A 16,175-nucleotide genomic window follows, 5' to 3' on the forward strand; every position below is an offset into this window, starting at 1 on the left:
GTTAAAAATATTAAAAATTGACCTTGCATTAAGTTAATATTGAAGGGCTTATATAATTATGAAAATCTTGTATACTGATATGATAGAAATATTTACTTATTTTTCAGCTGTTGAGGTGCGTGAGAAGACTGCTTCCCTTGGTAGAGATGTGTCGAGGCAGTTTGCTCAGATGATCCAGTTTAACCCAGGTATACCATGTGCAGCTTTAACTTCATAATCAAGAATAAACAGTGTGCATATTTCTCATATACATCCAAGTAAGAAACATTTGAAGTGATTATGCAGTCATATTTTTTAGTGTTAGCCATCTAAACAATACAACTGTGAATCAACCTCAAGGAAGACAGAGAAGCAGTGGATGACAATGTGTCTGAGGGTAAGATACCCTTAACCTGCAGCTCACTGACTTTCTGTCTGACCCCTTAAATGTTGCCATGGTTACCTACAACATTTTATATTCCACCCTAAGGTAGGACACAGAAGGCCATCAACAATTTTAATGTGTTTAAGGGAAGATAAGAGCCAAACGCTGCAGCTCACTGACCCACTGTATGCTGTTCTGGAACATCATTGTGTTGCCATGGTTACCTACAACATTTAATATTCTACCTCAAGTCAGACAGAGGAGCAGTTGAGTCTGGCCATCTAGGATGACAATGTGTTTGAGGGAGTGGAGACCCTTACACTGCAGCCCACTAACCCCTGATCTGCTGTCCTTAAACACCCTTGTTGCCATGGTTATCTACAACATTTCATTTCATACCTTAGGTCAGACAGAGAAGCAGTGGAGACTGGCCATCAAGGATGACAATGTGTTTGAGGGAGAGGAGACTCTCACACTTCAGCTCACTGACTCCCTATCTGCTGTCCTTAAATACCCTTATGTTGCCATGGTTACCTACAACATTTCATTTCCTACCTCAGGTCAGACAGAGAAGCAGTGGAGACTGACCATCAAGGACGACAATGTGTTTGAGGGAAAGGAGACCCTCACACTGCAGCTCACTGACCCACCATCTGCTGTCCTTAAACACCCTTATGTTGCCATGGTTACCTACAACATTTCATTTCCTACCTCAGGTCAGACAGAGAAGCAGTGGAGACTGGCCATCAAGGACGACAATGTGTTTGAGGGCGAGGAGACCCTCACACTGCAGCTCAGTGGCCCCCTATCTGCTGTGCTGGAACATCCTTATGTTGCCAGGGTAACCCTCCATGACCCAGAAGATGGTGAGTATATCATCTAACCTTGTTTGTTTATAAATGTCTTCTAAGCACTGATGAGTTATGCACAATATACTTTTGAATATCCTAGAATAAAATCAATATTATTGACATCAGTTTTGCCCTGTTATTTGTTACACAGATACAATAATTGTTATTGTCTTAACCTCATTTATGTACAGAACTTGTCTAGTTATGCTTCTTTATTAACTGAGATTATTAGATAAGCGATAGACCACCCTTTTGCATTGGTCTTATTTTTAAGCAGTGTCACTTACTGCATTTCCGTAAGACACAAAAGTTCATAATCAAATGACTTTTTTTCAGAGGCGACCGTTTATTTTGAGGGTTTGAGCTACAAGACGATGGAGAATGGAAGCCATTTGGACATCCCCATTGTCCGTACTGGTGACCTATCACAGGAACTCACTGTAGTCTGCAATACAAGGGATGGTAAGAAGTTCTTAAAAGTTAATGTGTAGTTATACCCCCCAAAACAAAGTTTGGGGGGGGTATACTGGAATCGGGTTGTCCGTCTGTCTGTCTGTCCGTCTGTCCGTCTGTCCGTCCGTTTTTTTTTTGTCCGGGATTCATCTTTGTCGTTATTGAACAAATCTTTTTCAAACTTTCAGATATTAATGGCCATGATGTAAACTTGCGCCTCTGTGAAATTGGTACGGGTCACATGACCCTGACCAGAGTTATCTCCCCTTGATGTGTTAAAGTAGGCAAAATAAGCCCTGTCCGGGATTCATCTTTGTTATTATTCAACAAATCTTTATCAAACTTTCAGAAATTAATGGCCATGTTGTAAACTTTCGCCTCTGTGAATTTGGTACCGGTCACATGACCCTGACTGGAGTTATCTCCCCTTGATGTGTTAAAGTAGGCAAAATAAGCCCTGTCCGGGATTCATCTTTGTTATTATTCAACAAATCTTTATCAAACTTTCAGAAATTAATGGCCATGTTGTAAACTTTCGCCTCTGTGAATTTGGTACAGGTCACATGACCCTGACTGGAGTTATCTCCCCTTGTAGGCAAAATTAGCTTTGTCCGGCCTAACTCCAGGGCAAACAACCTAGACATGGAGGGGTGGGGGGTATTCGTTAGCCTATGGCTTACAGTTCTAGTTCATTTTAGTGTTTGTGTTTCAGATGTTAAAAAAAATGTCATTTAGGCAATGATAACATTCCGATGGTCAGGATTTTGGGCTTGTTGAAATGTACATTTCATTAAACAATATTGTCTGATTGTTGATCAGCATGTTTGGAAATATTTATGCATTTTTTCTCCAGGCACTGCCAGGGGTGCATCTACTGGCAAGATTGAAACCTTTTCCGACTACATAACTCGCCCAGCAGATCACAGCAGTATGGTCAGGTTTGGCAAGGGAGACAACAAGAGGTTCTGCAGAGTGACGCTCCTTGATGACTTCCTATATGAAGATCAGAAGCGGTTCTATGTGGGGTTGAGTGAACCAATGGGAGGCAAGCTGGGAACCGCAGTAGAAGCAGACATCACAATTCTCCCTGACCCAGCCGATGGTAAGTGATTTGTTGGAATATTGACATGAATAAAAAAAAAATAGAAACCAGTACTGCTGTCCTTTTTAAGATACCTTGAGAACATGCTTCTGGCGGGGCATCAGCCCATGAGCCCTTTGGTAAGATGGAGACACTTACCACATAAGACCACTGCTGTCCTCTTTGGTTATCTGTTATCTCCATTTTCCCCTCTTTTAGTTTTTTCAAAGAAATAAGTCTGAGGTATTGTTATAGACTGGGTTGAAGCATTGTAGTGCAGACACAGTTGATGCCCCTTGGTGCTAACTGAGTGGTGCTCCTGTTTAGAAATGGTTCTGAAGTGTCTTACATATAATAGATTATGGTAACAGACCAATCAGACATGAACAACTTATGATAATAATAGTATATAGGTAATTGAATCACTTGACTAAAATGACCATCTGCCTCATTGTCTCATGTTTATTATACCACTCTACATGTAATAAGACATTAAATACTTAATAACCATCATCTAATTTCTGCTAATAGGCATTCTGTTAAAGAGCATGGTAATTTGTCATTCTTTGAAGGTTGGGTTGTTAATTAGCTACATTTCCTGAAACTCAGATAAGAGATTATAACCCTTCTCAGAAAAATGTTTAACAATTAATAACCATTATTTTCAGATATAACACAAACAAATTGCCAACTCTGTAAATTTTATAACACAACCTACAAGGAAAATGAGAAGAGAAATTTAAAGCATGATTTTGTACTTAATTCTCTAAGTGATCATACAGACACTGTTTCACTGGGTGTATAAGAAATATCTTGATTTTCAACTTGTGTTATCAGAGGAGAACGGGGTAGCCAAATGTTTTATATTTTCACAAGTATGTAAGATAATTATTATCTGTTTCACTTTTCAACAAACAGGCAATGTTTTGTAAGCACAGCTATCATCTTGAACTATTTCTGAAGTCTAAACAATAGCCAAATTTAAGCTTAGGAAAAAAGGGAAAGGGGGGACATGGTACTTGTAAACGTTTTTTTCAAAATGCAAAAGCATTTATGTAATCTCTCTGCAATTAAAAACCTACTTTGTGCAGAAATAAGTTCATTTTGTTCCATGAAACATTTCAAATTGTTTATTCACCAAAGATTAAAGAGTATTAATTTGGATATATCAGATTGATGCAAATTAGCAAATTATATGAAATGTAAGGAATTGGGGTGAAAATAACACTAACATTTTATTACACACAAAACAAAGTATGGTTGCAATTTCACAACAGAAATTATGTAATCATTATAACAAGAATGTATTTGTTTTATAATTGTAGTAATGGAACTGTGTCTGCCTAAGACTGTGTTTTACATTATGTCTATTATAAGATAATTGGTGTATCATTGTTTAGGCTGTTTCCGAAATCTAATTATATAATAGAATTTGCTATTCTTGACTAATGGGCAAAAAGCCTTCTTTGATGAATAACAAACATCAACATGATAGCGACTGATAATCCGGTATCTTTCATGGGGTTGTTAGCAAATCAAATACGTTTTTCAATAGTTTGTCATCCATTTTTGCCAAATTTTATCATGATTCATTATCTAAAAATATTTTTTCTCCAATCTTTGGCAGACACTGTGTGATGTTTAACATATGGTATCAAACTCTTGACAGCCTCGGAAGTAACAGGGGACTTTGGGGAAATAACATGCATATCACCAAAGCAAGACATAATCAACTAGAAACTGTCAGTAAGAGTGATAGATACATTTGTTATTCAGAAAGTGCATAACTCTGTAGGCTTGAAATACAGGTTTTAAGTCGGATAAGTCTTCAGAGGTTTTAACTATGAAGTCCCTTGAGTTTTAGCAAACATGTGGAAAATTCATCAACAACAAATTGCAACATGCATTGAGTCTCTGCTCCTCCTTACAAGTGTTTGCTAGCCTCATCCCTGTTTCAAAGCTATTGTGAACTTGGCATATGTGTTTCAAGGCCCGTAACAATGACTTATTATTAAATTGCCTCGTAATTAGATTTAATAAATGAAAGGCAACTTGATTCAAGTCCATGCAAGTAAGCAGACAAAAACAAGAAAAATTGACAGTATTTCATTAGGGTAATGAATTCTTATCTCTGAGGAGTTTCCCAGGGTTTGTTCATATTTTTCATCCACAATCCAGTGTTTTTTTTATGTTCTCCCAGAGCAAATAAATCTGTAAAATAAAACATTAAGCTTATTATGGTTATGGGCTCTTAATTAGTTTATGGGAATATTCTGAAAATATTTCCATAAAAACAATATTTCATTGTATGACAAGGGGATTTTTGAGGCTTGCCATTGTTCAGGTTGGTATTTTATTGATTAAAAACCACATATGTACTGACAACCACATATGTATGATAATATCAGTGTATTCCATTGTAATTTTAAGTCTCATTCTCAAAAGTTTATAATAAGAAGCAACCTAACAACCAGATTAGGGGTGACCAAAGACAATCTCTAGTGAACAAAACACACAAAATGCCATGAACATTTAGTTGGCACCTGGTTGGCAATTGGTCATATGACCAGTTAGCAATTACTGTCTGATCATCATAGAATGGTTGCTGGTGATTGTACAATGGTCGTCTGCCTATTCATGATCATGTTTAGGACAGTCTGGACAAATATTTCATAATTCAACAAGCTGCTGAAGGAAAAAGATCTTGTTTGGGCCACTGTCACAGCCCAACTTTGTTATTGTTTCAAAATGATAATAAATCATTTCATAAATGTTGTGGTCAAACTTTTGAACATTGATGTTATCATTCAAGTGTGACAATTCATTATTAAGATAGACATACCATTGTGGAAAGCATGTGATGGAGAAAACTCTTGCTTATTATAGGGACTAGACAAATCCCAAAACATTTTAATTTGATTAGCATTGCCATTCTGGCAAGATTTCTAGACAATAATTACAAAATATTAGCGTCAACAAGGTTAATTATTGCTAATTTTTGTTTCTCAGTAAGATCTAACATTTTGCTAATATATGTGACAACAGTTCTACTAAGATATAACTTGTCTAATTCAGTAATTGCATGAATTGGTGAGGTATGTCATAAAAATGTCTTAAACTCTGGAAAAATATTACTGCAAAAAGGCGGTAAAATACTACAGATATTTGGCTTGTACACCACCACAGGTTTCCTTGGGACACTGTTGGAGGAAGATGCTCATTTTGATGAATACAAGTTTTGTACAAGGGAAATAGCAAATAAAAAGGATACCATTGCAAACCACATGATGACAAGCAAATAAAATAGGGATTTTTAGCTCATCTGTTTAGCAGGGTCTAGGTACCCTTGGTGTTGTTGTCACTATCAGTAAAAACAACATGTAAAAGCTATCATTTTTGCAATATCTTCTGTGTTCCCACAGACTTGGAATGTACCAGTACTGTTGGATGAGAATTTCTTAAATGTGCAAAAATCACCTTAAAACTGCTTGAATTTTTATTTTGCCTTGAAAACTGCTTGGAAAGAGCTTGTATTTTTGGAAACAGTCGTTAAATTTTCTTGTTCTGCCTGAAATTAAGTGTCTGTAGTAAAAAAGGATCATATTTAAAAAAAAATCTTTTATCTTAGTGGATGCTTCGCTTGTATCTCTGCCGTTCGAATTGGTTGGCGTGTGTGACGAATCTGTTGGCGTGTGTGACGGTTTTAGTCCCCATTTGTACAATTTACTTGGACACCGGTTCATTCTATTTCCATTGCCCGTTTAGTTTTCATAAAGAAATGGCTTTTTGCTTTTTTTGTTGACTTGTTTGCTAGACTGGTTAACCACGAAAATAAACACAAAGCAATGTTTACACATTGCATTTAATCAATTGACATTGGTTCAATGGGTGATTGCCACATGAGAAATCTGCCTATAACTAGTATTATTACAGCGATACCCTAGACATGTTCACTATCCCATTCAAAATGTAATAGAAGGAGGGAAAAAGAGAAATGAGCTTTGCTTAATTATCTCTCAGAGGAATAAGAAAATACATTGAAAACCTTTAAAGACAATTAAATTTTTGACCAGTTACTATGTCACAAATATGTGTTATTTTCAAAGTTTGCTATTTATTATAGTCTTTAAAATAAGTGTTTTCTCATAGTTTGTAATTAACAATGGTCCTTGAAAATAGAATAAAGGTCCTTGAAAGCTTCCTTAAAAAAACTCCTTGAAATTTTTTGCCAGTTTGGCTATATGAACCCTGAGTTATTCTTGAGCACCGCTCATGATACATGGCACACCAGTCCCCTAACTGTTATGCCAACAGTTGGGCGACTGAGAAAACAAAATAAGCATTTGCATCCACTGGCCTTGCTTATGTCAGTGTGTGTAGACTTCTTTTTCTGGATCTTAGTGTGCTATCATGTAACAGTCTGTTTCACTACAAAAAAAACTAAGAATGAATAGAATGCCGAAGTTATGAACAGTACAAATATTTTATCATTTCAGAGCCCGTGTTTTACTTTGACCAAGCCCACTACACTGTGGATGAGAGTGCTGGCACCCTGGAGGTTAAGGTGTGGAAAACTGGCACCGATCTGTCCAAACCCTCAAGTATAACCGTGCATTCCCGGAGAATGGGGAATTACCCAGCTGAAGGTGAGGTTTGCTTCATTGCACACTGTTATCAAGAGTGTGGAAATACTAGGGGTTTAGGTTTGAATGACTGGCACAAACTTGTCCAAACCCTCCCATATTACCATGTATTCCTAGAGCATGAGGAATAATCCTGCTGAAAGTGGACCTTGCTGTTTTATACGCTGTGAACTAAAGTGTGTTAAGGTTGAGAAAATGGAATAATGGGTTTTTGGTGCACCTCTCCACCCCCCAATAAATGTTTTATGGTAAAATTCTTATTAAGAATTTTAGAATTTAGAATATAGTTATCAGCATAAGATTTTATTTTTTTTTTAGCTATATTTGCCCTTTTTTATTTTAAACATGATTTTGTATTCCCAGTTGGAATGGACTACCTACCAGTGACTCATATCCTAGATTTCTCTCCGGGTCAGATGACCAAGACGCTGCAGGCCATCATCTTGGATGATGTGGGGATCCCACAACTAGAGGGACCCAAGACGTTTGAGCTCTACTTCCGTATCCCTGTAGGGGGCCGTGTTGGGCAGCCCAGCACTGCTATCGTCACTATAGATGACTCAGTCTCTGATTGTGAGTCCTTGAATCCAAAAATTATATCTGGTATTCATATGAACCTGGGAAATGACATGTTGACATATATTCAAGAAATTCATATAAAACTTTTTAATCATTTTGTCATTGGCAAAACTAATGTTTGTCCAAAGTCTTATCAATCCGGCTAACAGTTTTGTTTAGTGTGACATCTTTATGTTTTTTCAGAAGGTTTAATTATTTATTTGTTAAATGCAAATGCATCTTCAAATGTCGCCATAAAAAAATCCTGTTCTATTCAGTGCCTAAGATGGAGTTCAAGGCAGCAGAGTACAGAGTCCTTGAAAGTGAAGGTCAAGTTGTTGCCAAGGTGACAAGGTCAGGTGACATCAGCAGCCAATCAGAAGTCAGGTGTTACACTCGGCCTATCACAGCACAGGGAGATATGGATTTTGTAGAGAAACTGGATTCAAATGAATCCATAGTCATCTTTCTTCCAGGTACAGAATAAAACTAACCGAATTGTGGATAAAGGGAGGCAAATCCAATTCTAACAATCATGAGGAAATTATTAAGTTTATGCTTTTTTATGTTTGTCATGGTTATGTTTTATTCTTCATGAAACTTGCCAACTGTTAAGGATTTATGACTTTTGAGAATGCATTGTGATTTGCCCTTGTCCGTTTGCAGGGTTTTTGGGACCTAATATTGTCCCCATTCCCAAAGCAAAGAAGTCTATATTTTCCAAAATTACCAGAAAAAATATAACTCAAAACACAGGATATTCAATTGTTTCTAAGACAATATACATTTGTATGGAAATGCTGGTAACTCTTGCTGTAATAGTAAATGAGTTATGTCCTTGTTTGACTGAAGATAAAAACAGACCAGTTTTGTCATTCTCCACTAGGAGCTCTTGTTAAATATTGCAATCATGCATATTTTTTCATTCTCCGCCAAGGTGAGAGTGAGGCAGATTGTCGCATACAGCTAGTGGATGACACAATCTGGGAGCGCGAGGAGAGTTTTAGACTTGTGTTGGGTATGCCAGACAGCCTGCTGCCTGGGGGAGCCACTCTGGGGGGACAAGTCACCACGCATATAGTGGTTGATGACCCAGAAGATAGTGAGTAGTAAACCTATAGGACTCTATTTAACAACATTCAACAGATTTATAAGGCTCAGAATAAAAGCTTATTGATTTTAATAGCCATTTAGTTTTGAGTTGGAGCCACATGTTGTATGTTCTTTGTTTCAGCATTAGATTGGTTATACAATTCAGAAGTAGATTCTAGTCTGATGAAGCCATGAATCATGCATATTGTTGTGGACAAAGGGAGGCAAATCCAATTTTATCATGAGGAAATTCATCAACTTGTATTGATGTTTTATGTTTTTGTAAAGTTAACAAAAGTAGACATTCAAAACCATAATTCTTCACAAATCTTTCAGCTCCAATGATCATGTTTGAGCACAGTCAGTACACAGTGAATGAGCCCATCATCAAAGGTGACGTGAAGATTGCCCGTATCTCTGTGGTCAGACTTGGGGATACAATGGGGACATCGGAGGTTCGAGTAACAACACGCAGTGGGAGTGCCCTGGCTGGAAGGGACTTTAATACCTATGATAGAGGTCAGTATACAAAAATAATCTCTGTGTTTTAAATTGTAATTTTATTAGTTCATTGGGTGTAATCCATGGTCTGAGTAGTGACCTGGCTGGTAGGGACTTTAGAGCCTATGAGAGGGTGAATTCTGCCCACAAATGGTAATAAATTGACTGCATGCAAAAGTAATTATACAATTGGCAAATGATCTATTGTCCAAACAATTGTTAACATGCCATTTCCATTCCAGCCATTGATTTTGGCCCCGGAGTAAGCCACCAGATGGTAGAGCTGGAAATAATGTTCGACAATAGTGGGGAAGACAGGGAGATGTTCACTGTGCACATTTCCCAGGACACACACAGGCTCGCACAAGTCAGGGTAAGCTACATCTACAGAGAGGCATTGGTCAAAAATACAATAGGCTGGTCTTGGAACATGTTTTTTTGTGATAAAAATGTGACTTTGATGCAATCCAATTCAGTTTTTTTCATCAGTCTAGTTTGTAAGTTATACACCTTTTTTGTGAGAGAAGAAAAACAGTGATAATGGAAAGGGTTAAGATATGATTCAATATGAAAACACCAGCAGATTACAGTCAAGATCATTGCGATTGTAAAAAAGTATTTTTATGATTGGGTGTTTCAGAGAACAATATCATGATGATTTAATTGGCATCTGTTTTTGTCATAACTGTTTGATTACTGTGTGGATTATAAGTATCTTCCATGGCTGAGAGTGTAAGATAGGTTCATTCCGACCCAAGCGTAGGGTGTTTTGCGGAAATGAGGTTTACTGAGTTTCCGCAAAACACCATGCGTGAGGGTCGAGATGAACCTATCTTACAGGAGCAGCTATGGTAGATGCTTTTTCTCCCACCTCAGTTAAACAAAATAAAGTAGAAATGTATTTTTTGCTGGAACTCTTTTGTACTTAGTGAAAATAATTGCGTATGGATATGCGATCATTCGTGGTTGTCATTGATATGTGCGCAGTGATTAAGATTATGGTAATAGTCAAATTGGTCTTTAAATAGTTCTAAGGAGAGTGAAGCATTATTTCTTGAAAGGTGCGTGAAAACTGTTTTTGGTGATATTTGAAGCGAGAAATGATTAATTAGCGATCTAAATATTGCCACCAGACGAGGTCTCCATGATGCTACAGATGACAGTCTTCAACAAGGGAGGTAATTAAATTACAATGTGGGGACCATTAAAAAGGAGTCCCATACGGGCATTTAATCTTCGCCCGTGGGCAAGATAAGAATTTCTAGCATGGTTAAATTATTGGATCTACTTATCTGAGGTGGGAGAAATGTTTTTTCTTGATGATTATTCTTTGTCTTTCGTCTTAATCATCGTTACTAACGTTCAGCAATTTAGTGCAGTTCAGGAGGCCTTTTGACATTGACATTCATTTTCTTTTCATATTTATAACAGAACAGTGAGGCTGTGGTAGATATGGAGGATAACAGCATGGTAGCTGACATAAACTACCACTGAGCCTGAAAGTTATCCCTGAGTGACCTTGTCGGCTGCAGCCTATAATAATTGACCATGACATTCATCATTTCTTCTTATTTCCAGCACAACAGTGATGCTGTGGTATATATAGACGAGAACAGCATGGAAGCTGACATAATACTACCACTGACCCTGATAGTTGACCTGGAGTGACCTTGTTGACTGCGGCCTGTAATAATTGACCTTGACATTGATCATCTCTTCTTATTTTCAGCACAACAGTGAGGCTGTGGTATATATTGAGGAGAACAGCGAGTTGGCTGATATAAAACTTCCTCTGGCCCCTCTGGTTGTCTCTCTACGTGACCTTGACTTTGTTGCCAGTGGTAACAAAAGGATGCCCATACAGGGATACCCACTGGTGTGTGTATCAGTAAGTAATATATTCACAATTTTGATGTTTCTGAAATAGAGGATTCTACTTTGCTAATTTTCTACTGTTGATGTTAAATACCTTATTTATAGGTCATATGTTTTAAGAAGAAACAAAGATGAAGTATTGTCATGGCCTTGGTATCATTGCAAAATTTAACAATGGCCATTGCTCAACAACATATATTCAAATGAAACTTGTTACACATGTGCCCAGGGACCAAATGTGCATCTTTAGGAAGGCAAATATCTTTGATTTTCATAATTATGGAGGTATGAACCTTACTTGTCTGGAAGCATCCGATGTTTGTTGGTATTTGCTCTGCAGGGTGTCTTTTTATTTACTTGAAAGTGCATCTGCTGATGCATCAACTACAACACCGTAACATAGTTTACTATTTTTATGGTTACACATCAGCAATTTCTACTGACATACAAACATACTTTGACAACATTTTCCTTGTTGTCTGAAAAGACATACACAGAGGATGCACATCATAGATGTAAGGACAAATAAGATATCCACCTATGAGATTGATAACTAACACACAACCTAAAACCTCATATAACACAAAATATATAGGGGAAATATATTATAGTTTTGGAAAGTATGTAAAACTGTAAACGATCTTTCAATGGCCAGATTTAACCTTTCATGCCAGTTTTTGAAAGCTGATGCATAATGTCAGAAACAGCCTCAAAATAACCACTGTGTTATAGATTTGCAGCCCCTACCACACCAAGTACTTGTCGGTTCTGGATGTGTGTATAAATGACACTCATACCAACTCATTTCAAGTTCTTCTGGAGGGTAGGGCAGGCCTTAGGGGTTTTGTTCATGACTTGACACCAGCATTCTTTTTTGTTTCAGTCCTGCAGCCCCTACCATCCCCAGTACCTGTCAGTTCAGGATGTATGTAGGGAGGCCGGTATTGACGATGTCCAGACCAAGTTCCGTTGGAGGGTGGGCCTGGCGGGAGGAGAACTATTTGACCTTGACTCTGACACAATCTTCACCACCACCAGGCAAATTACACTGGATAGCATCTACTTTAAAGCAGGTACATTAACTTTTGCCAGGCAGAGGTACCATAGTATTGTCATAGCCTTGGTGTTGTTGATAGTGTAGTTGTCATGAATGTCAGCATTTTGCTAAAACTTCAATGTAAGCCATTACTCAGGCTAAAACAGTTTACCCTTGATCCTCTGAGGACAAACAATGAACGATGGTAACCTAAAACAGCTTAACTGCCTCAGTGGTCAAGTGGTTAGGACATCCATCTATGGAGCGAAAGGCCAAAGGTCAAAGCTGCACACATGGTTTGTTCTGATATGGGCGATAGCTGACCAAAGTTGAATTAAGGTTACCGATTGCCTTCCAGCCAGGTGCCCAGTAAATTTGACAGGGAGTCAAGATGTTCACCAATCAAAGTGTCTATTAAGTTCAGGGGACTGGCCTATAATTAAGAGGTGTGACACTATAATAAACAAACACTTGACTTTAATTAAGTTTTTGTTTGCATCAGTTATAAATAGCATGTTAAATAATAATATAATCACTTAATGTGTCTTTGAATTATCAAATTTCTTTAATACTTATTGCAGGTAGCCAGGTGGAGTGTTTTGCTAGAGCAGTTAATAATGAAGGAGAACCAGGCAAAGAGGTAGCCAGCCCTGTGGTGACAGTTGACTACAGTCAGGGGGTGTGTCCATCTAGGACTGACAGCCTCACAGGGGCTCAGCCATTCGATGCAAGGATGTGGTATACAGGTAAGATATGCTCAGTTAATAAAGTTTGGGTGCCTGGCCAGGAAGTACAGGTAGCCAGCCCTGTGACATCAGTTGACCAGAGCCAGGGGGTGTGACACATCTAGGATTGACAGCGTCAAAGGGGCTCAGTCATTCAATGCAAGGATGTGGTATACAGGTAAGACATGCTCAGTTGATAAAGTAAGGGTGCCAGGCCAGGAAATAGCCAGCAACATGTTGACAGTTGACAAGAGCCAGGAGGTGTGTCCATGTAGGACTGACAGTCTCACAACCATTCAATGCAAGCATGTGGTATACAGGTTTAGACAGGAGTCTTTCACACTGAAAATGCTCCAATCTCATTATTGTTGCATGCTGTTTATGTTAACATGTCACTAACTCAGTCTTAAAGGAACCATTTCAGACCTTCCAACCCATTATAAAAAGTTGTTTAAAAAAATGCTGGCCATATTTAAATTACCGGTAAGGCTGCAAAATTAAATGATCAAAATGTCTAAAACTTTAATTACAGGTCCAGATGATGAGTGGCACCCTAACAAGGTCCATGTGAGAGTACAGATTCCCCATACTGATGGAATGTTACCCGTCATCTCTACCCGCAAGATGGCCAACTACGAGCTGACCCTGAATGATGATGGCTCACACAAGAACAAGCACCAGTGTACAAACCTGCTGAAAAGTGGAGGGATAGGGGCAGGTTTTGGGGTCAATCATCATGATCTGATGGGGTTCTATGGGTCTTCACTCCCGTATGAATATAGCGAGATGCTCAGGAGTAATAAGACACTGGCACTTTATAGGTACTACTGGACTTTTTTCATATAAATATTAGTGAAATATTTATAAGCTTGTCCGATTTAAAAAAAAAAAAAGCTTTAAGAATTTTATAGCCTTGGCTTTGTTGTCGGTGGCGACATGGTTGTCAACACAGGCATCGGCATTCAAAATATATCTAACCTTTGCCATAAATCAAAATCTGTTCCAGATATTCAACCAATATTTGGTACACATGTTGTCATAGATATTAGGTACATGTATAGCAAGGCTATAAGCCATTTTTCAATTAAAAACTATTGATGAGCATTAGCATGGCTCAGGCTACTTCTAGTTTATCAAAAAAAATCATTTCAATGTTGTTTTTTCTGAGATTGAAAATATATTTTACTGATGTTATCAAATGAACTCTAAAAATTAATAAAACAAATATTATTCTAAAAAGTAAATGGTTCACCAGTAATTTTAAGCGTATTATGAATATTGAAATATGTGACTATTTGTTTATACCGAATTAAATATTTAGCATGAATAAAATTAATAATGTCCTTGTGAAATAGGAACATTTTCTATTTGACCAGAAACCTGGACATGTCCTCGTGTTTGTGGACGTTTGATGCCTACTACAACATGTCAGAGCTGGTCAGCAGGTGTGGGGCTCTGATGGACACTGATTCACAGGTACGGCACTACTACATCTTGCCATAAAGAGAACAATTTCTTAGAAAAATGACCAATAATAATCTTTCTGAATTAGTTTTATTCATGCTCCTCCAGCAGCCTTTTTGGCCAGTTTAAAATTAACCTTCCTCTGTTGTAAATGCAACCATTTTACATGATGGATCTTAGGAAAATAAACTATTTTCCCCGGTAGTAACATGTTCATTATAATAAATTATCTTCTTCCCTTCACAGATGCCTGGAAGTCCTCAGTCCTTCGTTGTAGTAAAACTCCCCCTGTTTGTATCATACCTGTACTTCACTCCGGGCATGAGAGACACATGGCGAGCCCATGAGGTGAGCAGATACCTCACACTGAAGTTTGTGTATGGTACAGGGACAATGTGGGACCAAGCCATACAATCAAACAGGCACCCAGCTGGGCTCAAAGGTGAGTTGGGTCAAAGTTATCATTGAATACTTCACAATGGGAGGGAGAGAGGGGATAAGGTTCCTCACACTATTAAGTTTGAAATTCTTTGCACAAAAGTAAAAAAAATGGGATAGCCTTAGAGTTGTTTGGGATCATCAGAACCTTGCAAAGTTTTTGGAGCTAAGCCCCTTGATAAGGGTTTACATGTTTGCATTGGCATGGCTGTGGTGCTTTTGTTTATCACCACCACCACAAACATGTTAATATATAAATCTATATGCATGTGAAGTTAAAGCTTATATTTGAAATATATGAACAATACACCTTAAACTTAGCATAGTGTATTTTATTTTTATAACAGCCCAGTTATTCCCTTCTGGTGTCCGGATTCTTGAGGATGGTCGACTAGTTGTCAGATTTAAGACTGTGCCCAAATTCAGGGGACAGTTCCTGGCTTCACATCCTGGTAAGATTTTTGTATGTAGGTTGTTTAAATTAAATATCTTTCACATAACAGTCAACCCATTTTGTTGTAGTCTTTGACATGAATATCCATGTACTAATAAAAGAAAAGTTGATTTGTATAAATATTATGATGACACGTTTCTTCAATGGAAAACTAATTGGCAGGCTTCATATAATACATACTAGTATTAACATCACTTTTTGAAACCATTGTTGCAGTAAACCAACTCAATTCCACTGTCCAGTCTTTGAGCCATGGTGGTGTTACCTTTGAACTGCAGCTTCTACCCAGTCAGGACAAGTCTGACAGACCATACCAGAACTGGCTTGTCACTTCAACCACTATGGTGTGTTAACAGTGTTGTATATATTATAATGTTATTAATTAGGTGATTTCATATTGGCCTAGTTATTTGTCCGAGGTTAGCTGTATTTGCCTGAGCCCGAAAGGGCCGAAATACAGCTGACCCAGGACAAATAACTGGGCCAATATGAAATCACCTAATTAATAAGTATTTTATTAATTAACTATTACTGTTTTGGTTAAAAACATTTTTATAACTTACCTTTAGTTCACATTGAAGCTGTATTTATCCCTTATTCATTCATGGTGTCTGCTTTTCTAGACTTGACTTTGCTGATT

General features: G+C 37.8%; 1 protein-coding gene across 2 annotated transcripts in view; it reads left to right on the plus strand.

The window, feature by feature from the left end:
- Positions 1 to 16,175, plus strand: part of LOC128228132 (extracellular matrix protein 3-like) — a 75,859-nt gene that overhangs the window by 55,242 nt on the left and 4,442 nt on the right. For both annotated transcript variants that reach the window (XM_052939255.1, XM_052939256.1), the window contains exons 4-21: positions 108 to 188; positions 1,081 to 1,230; positions 1,552 to 1,677; positions 2,522 to 2,770; positions 7,246 to 7,395; positions 7,756 to 7,965; positions 8,229 to 8,426; positions 8,888 to 9,052; positions 9,379 to 9,561; positions 9,786 to 9,916; positions 11,273 to 11,431; positions 12,302 to 12,491; positions 13,036 to 13,200; positions 13,712 to 14,000; positions 14,556 to 14,655; positions 14,890 to 15,085; positions 15,429 to 15,533; positions 15,752 to 15,879. In XM_052939255.1, the coding sequence (XP_052795215.1) occupies positions 108 to 188; positions 1,081 to 1,230; positions 1,552 to 1,677; positions 2,522 to 2,770; positions 7,246 to 7,395; positions 7,756 to 7,965; positions 8,229 to 8,426; positions 8,888 to 9,052; positions 9,379 to 9,561; positions 9,786 to 9,916; positions 11,273 to 11,431; positions 12,302 to 12,491; positions 13,036 to 13,200; positions 13,712 to 14,000; positions 14,556 to 14,655; positions 14,890 to 15,085; positions 15,429 to 15,533; positions 15,752 to 15,879 (2,975 nt within the window). The remainder of the gene's footprint in view (positions 1 to 107; positions 189 to 1,080; positions 1,231 to 1,551; positions 1,678 to 2,521; positions 2,771 to 7,245; positions 7,396 to 7,755; positions 7,966 to 8,228; positions 8,427 to 8,887; positions 9,053 to 9,378; positions 9,562 to 9,785; positions 9,917 to 11,272; positions 11,432 to 12,301; positions 12,492 to 13,035; positions 13,201 to 13,711; positions 14,001 to 14,555; positions 14,656 to 14,889; positions 15,086 to 15,428; positions 15,534 to 15,751; positions 15,880 to 16,175) is intronic.

Source organism: Mya arenaria, chromosome 3, assembly GCF_026914265.1.
Source record: "Mya arenaria isolate MELC-2E11 chromosome 3, ASM2691426v1".
In the NCBI taxonomy this organism is placed as follows: Eukaryota; Metazoa; Mollusca; class Bivalvia; order Myida; family Myidae; genus Mya; species Mya arenaria.